Here is a 5,646-nt window from a genome sequence, read left to right as displayed (position 1 = left end):
TTTGTTTCTAGTATTTCTGTTACCGTATTTCATTTTAGTTTTACTCGTTTTCAAAACCCTCCCCCTATCTTTACTTTTTATGCATTTGAATAAAATAATGACTATTTCAGTATTTTGGTTTATTTATTGATTAAAATCAAGACCGGTCCAAACATATATGGGGTCCGGGGCAAAAAGGAAAAAAAAAGATCTCTTAAAGACAAATACAATAAAGATTAAAATTGAGTGATTCGGCCCCTATATATTAAATAATGCTCCAACTTCCATAACATTGATCATATCCTCCCTTGTATACTAATATAGATGCGCCATTTTCCATCCTGGTCTGCATAGTTTGGTATTATTTCTAAGCCCAATCAACTGCATTCGTTCTCTACAATCTTCCGGTAAGCTTATGTCGGTTTCATTTTTCTTTTATTGCAAGTTATAAAGTGTTTTCTACTAATTCTTTTATGCTCCTATATCTTCGAACGTAATTTTGTTCAACAAAAAATGTTGTGAGATCTGAATATTTTTATTTGTGTCTGCCTAGATTGCGAGCAGGTGATCAGCATGAATTTTGTGGTGAGATGAAAAAGTTTTAAAGTTCAATAAAAAATAGTTGATGATTATGAGTTCACAATTGGGTTTCCTTGAACCAACAATCTCATTTTCAGTACTTTTTTTTTTATTTAATTTTCGTCGTTATATACTTGAATACTTGTCGCGATGTGATCGAGTTACCTAACAGTAGAATATTTTATTTTGGTTTTATCTATAAGTTATATGATTTTACGTATAATTTATTTCTGACAAGATCTGATCCACATTAAAATATGAACTTTTTGATGTTATTGATGCATGATATCGCTGAAAACTATTGGCGACTCCCTGCATTTTTTTTTTCAAAGATGGAACAAAGAGATTGGAACGAGTTGCCCATTCACTGTCTCGTTGAGATTTTTGGGAGAGTCGGAGTTGAATCACTCGTAGACACTATTCCTTTAGTCTGCAAGTATTGGTATGATGCTACATTCTATCCTCAATGTTGGGAACAACTCATCTTTACTAAATCCCGCTGTTTACAAAGTTCCAAACCTCCGAAGCCGATATTGGAAATAGACGAGGATTCATGGTCAGATTTTTGTCTGATGAAGCCACTTGACTATACCAAGTATGCCGATGATTCAGTAGACAAGTTCCTTCAATTTGCAATCAAGCGTAGCCATGGACTTGTAACCACGATTGTGTTTCACCCTGAATCGGTTTTGAAAGCAGGTCAAATTGCATGGATAGCTCAAAGGTAAGTTGATTCGATAGTAAAATCATTAGACATGACAAAATGGGTGTGCATTGTAATTGTTTAATGACTTCGGGTCAAGATTATTGAATTTATATATGGGTCAAAAACAACACTGGTGGAATTGGTCTGTTAATACTATTCCACAATAGTTAAATTCACACTTCTAGGATTTAGTGTCCTATACCTTAACCTCTGTAGTGTTTATCCTTTTTTGATATGTAGATGTCCCTCTTTAAAGCAATTGGTTTTACCAAGCTATTTGAGCTATGTGATTAACTTTGAAGTGTCAAACTCTATCTGCAACTGCAAAAAATTAGAGGCTTTACAAATTGCATCTTTGATCGGATTGAAGAAAACCATTGCCAACATTAGTAAACACTGTCACAACTTCAATCATTTAAGTATTTATGTTCCATGGCTCGATGCAGATGTGGCTTTAGCCATAGCGTCCCAACTACCACACATTAAGACTCTAGATTTAAAGTATTCGGCCATTGAAAGGGACGATCTAATCGTGATCCTAAAAGGGTGCCAGGAACTTGAGCAACTCGATGTTAGCAAGTTTAAAGGTGTGGCTGGCGATCACGAGATACAGGAACTTGCAAGTCGTATTCGTGTATTTAAACATGAGGGATCTCGTGCCTTATATTCATCAATAATACAGTTGTCGTAATTGTAGTTTTGCTTGTATTGTGTGCATGGCTTCAATACTGAAGCATGTTGAATAAAGAATCATGTATCATTTAGTAATGACAAAGAAATTTGTAATTGGCATATGAAGTGAAAGCATTGATTAATCTGACGAGTTGTTTGTAAGACTATCCACAATGATAACAATGATAGTTCATTGAGATGGTTGAAAGTGGTGGCAAATCTAGTTGTCATTCAATTGATGAAACTCTACCATAGTGAGATGTCATCTTGGCACACAATGAATTCGGAGTTCAATGGTTATTGAACTCTTCGATTGTAAAAATAAAAGTTTTCTAATCTTGAATAGATAGTATAAATTAGCTTTTGTAACTTTTTATTGAACTCTTTACAGTTTAATGCATTGTAAGAAAAAATTAATGGAGTTTTATTTAATTTAGAAAAATGATGTATCAATCTATCGAACTCTGTAAAATTCAATACATTGTAGATGCCATAAAAAATAAACTTATGATATGCATAATAATGAATTATAGGATGGTTAATTTTGGTACTTTGGTCCAGAGTTATATCCATGAAAAAGTGCATTTTGTTTGTTCTCGTTAATAAATATGCAAAGTAAATTATTGGTGTAACAGCCTAACTTTCAAAAAAAATTTAACTTTCATTTTCATAACATCAACGAAAGTAAATATAAAAATCTCAATACATATCCATGTTATTTTGAAAATGTAGAGTATACAAAACTAAATGTAAAAACACCGGGGAATGCATGTCTCATCATCAAGCCGGGCCATTACCTTTATCAATAGAAGTACCTGAAACATCCAAATAAACTGTAAGCACAAACTTAGAGAGTTTCCCGATCACACAAATTAATCATATAATCACATAATGTCATGCTCATACATATACATACAAATTGCCATGGACTCCCTCCATGGTCTTCAATGGAATGTCATAGGCTACCTCCATGGTCTTATTTTCTTTTGTCATGGGCTCCCCCATGGTCTTGACAAGCCTCATGGGCTCACCCCATGGTCTTCACATAAACCCATACATAAACCAAATAACATATCATTTCCCTTTCAATACAAAGATATCATATTAATTAATATGACGGCCTTGGTGCCTTCGAGCCATGAGTGTGGTGAAAAGACTCACCTCAAATACTGAAAATAGTTGAATTGTCCCTGTCTCTGAGTATCTACTCTACTCAATCCCTAAACATAATAGCTCCTCAAATTAGAATCAATGTTTCAAACCCTAAGAGTCAACATTATTCAAATTCAAAGTCCATGTCAACATTCCAATTTGACTCAACTCGCCAAGTTTGGTTATCAACTCGTCGAGTTCCCTTGTTGACTAGCCGGATCATGAAAATCACACCAACTCGTCGAGTTCACTCATGAACTCGTTGAGTTGGCCAGAAATCCCACTTCTTAATGCATTAAGTTGTTTCCTTTCAATCCAAAGACTGCAAACCTCAATTCCCTTTGAAAATGATGTCTAGAAGGGTAAAGTTTCCAACTTTACCCTCAAGGACCATCTATAAAGCTTCAAACTCAAACCCTAAGTCCTTTTAAGAGGCTCCTGACCCATTAAGCCCTTAAACTCTCACTCTAATGTTCCAAAACATAGATCTGATGTCCCAAGGTAGGCAAAACACGTAAAGTTTCCACCTTTATGTCCATGCATGCTAGAAATACCCTCTAAGGCTCATTTGTGACTTCATAATTTACATATTACATGTATGGGACATAGGGACATATAAAGTTTGCAACTTTAAGCTTCAAGAGGTCATGAAGGGGTCAGATCTAGCTTGACAACCCCTGGAATCCACATCTTTTGGACAACTCAACCAAAACCCCAAAATCATACTTAAACCAAGGAGATCTAGATGAATACATGTCAAAGTGACGACTTTATACCTCAAAAATGTTGCTTGTAAAGAAGAGTTTTTGGATCTAAATCCCCTCCTTCCAACTAGATGCTTCCCACCTTCAAGATCCTTTCAGGAATCACAAAAAACAACTCTTTTAAGCTCACCACGCACAAGATGCAAGATGGAATACAAATCGAGGGTTTCTCTAGACAGGGAGGCTGGTAGGGAGGCCAGCAAAGAGGGTTTACGTCCTTTATATAGGGTGCAACACCCTAAAATTAGGGTTTCATCTTTAGTTTTCAAGTCGTCTAGTTGGAGCTCCCTAACTAGTTAAGTTGGATTCTTAAACTCCTTAGCTAAATAGATTCCTACACAACGAGTGAGAGCTCCCCAGCTCGTCGAGTTCCAGACCAAAACCTTAAAAATGTTGAGAAATGAATAATACATGGATCAAGCGTTACAAAACTCCCACATTTGAACTAGACTTCATCCTCGAAGTCTGTTGATGCAAAAAGGTATGGATAATGCTTCCTCATCTCGTCCTCTGGCTCCCAGGTCCATTCGAAGCCTCTTCGGTGCTGCCATTGCACCTTTACTAACTTCACTTCCTTGTTCCAGTGGACTTTTGTTTCTCTGTCCAGAATCGCAATGGGCTTTTCCATATAATTCAACCTCTCATCAAATTGAATATCATCAAGAGATACAACCATCAACTCATCTTCCACACACTTCCCCAACTATGAAACGTGAAATATATTGTGGATTTGCCCAAGCTCCTTAGGCAAGTCCAACTAATACACAACCTTGCCTACCCGGGCGATAATCCGAAACGGGCCAATAAACTCGGGGCCCAACTTCCCCCGCCTCCTGAATCGAATAACACCCTTCCAGGGTGACACTTTCAGGAGTACCATATCCCTGACCTGAAATTCTAGGTCCGATCTACGCCTATTCACATAGTTCTTTTGCCGGCTCTACGATGTCTGAAGGCGGTCGCGAACATGCAAAATCAACTCAGTCGTATTAAGTACCACTTCAGTACTCCCCATAAATTGATGTCTGACCTTCCCCAGCAAACTGGAGTCCTACATCTCTGACCATAAAGTTCCTCAAATGGGGTCGGTCAATACTAGCATGATAACTATTGTTGTATGAGAACTCTACTAGTGGAAGGTAAGTATCCCAACTCCCTCCGAAATCCAATACACATGCCCGAAGCATATCCTTGAGCATATGAATCTTCCGCTCACTCTGACCATCGTTCTAGGGGTGATAAGGAGTGCAAAAATGCAATTGAGTTCCCAACTCCTCATGGAACTTCCTCCAAAACCTGGAGGTGAAACAAACATCATGGTCCGAAACGACGAACACCGGTACCCTGTGTCTAACCATCACTTCCCGCACATAAATATATGTTAACTTCTCAGCGGAGATACTCTCAGAGATCGGAAAAAATGAGAATTCTTGGTCAACCTATCCACAATAACGCAGATGGAGTCCAGACCCTGTGTCGTCTTAAGTAAATTCGTGATAAAATCCATAGAAATCTCTTCCCATTTCCACATGGGGATACAGAACGGTTCCATCTTCTCGTGGGGCCTCTGATGCTGGGCTTTGACCTTCCTATAGGTCAAACACCGCTCAACAAACCATACAATCTCCCGCTTTATGAAGGGCCACCAATAACTCAATCTCAAGTCTCGATACATCCTCGTGGCCCCCGGATGGACAGAAAACTTGGATTTATACACCTCCTCCAAGATCTTTTGCCTCACACCCATGGAAGCCGATACCCAAACTCTACCACACTGGGTCAATAGACATCGAC

At 38.0% G+C, this 5,646-nt stretch overlaps 1 protein-coding gene across 3 annotated transcripts; it reads left to right on the top strand.

Annotated features, from left to right (window-relative positions):
- The first annotated feature begins 265 nt into the window (after window positions 1-265).
- LOC145060582 (F-box/LRR-repeat protein At3g48880-like) lies at window positions 266-2,103 on the top strand. 3 transcript variants are annotated; one of them, XM_079008230.1, is made up of 4 exons: window positions 280-386; window positions 533-564; window positions 891-1,282; window positions 1,505-2,103. In XM_079008230.1, exons 2-4 carry the CDS (start codon window positions 553-555, stop codon window positions 1,953-1,955), a joined length of 855 nt encoding a protein of 284 aa, XP_078864356.1. In that variant the 5' UTR covers window positions 280-386; window positions 533-552; the 3' UTR covers window positions 1,956-2,103. The 3 variants fall into 3 exon arrangements, with proteins under 3 accessions (XP_078864357.1, XP_078864356.1, XP_078864355.1); XM_079008231.1 differs by lacking the exon at window positions 533-564 and having other exon boundaries at window positions 266-386; XM_079008229.1 differs by having other exon boundaries at window positions 283-386; window positions 533-1,282.
- Window positions 2,104-5,646: the final 3,543 nt, after the last annotated feature.

The sequence above is a fragment of the Lactuca serriola genome, chromosome 6, assembly GCF_051521515.1.
Source record: "Lactuca serriola cultivar US96UC23 chromosome 6, Lser_US96UC23_V15, whole genome shotgun sequence".
Classification (NCBI taxonomy): Eukaryota; Viridiplantae; Streptophyta; class Magnoliopsida; order Asterales; family Asteraceae; genus Lactuca; species Lactuca serriola.
This window is presented reverse-complemented; position numbering and strand designations above follow the sequence as displayed.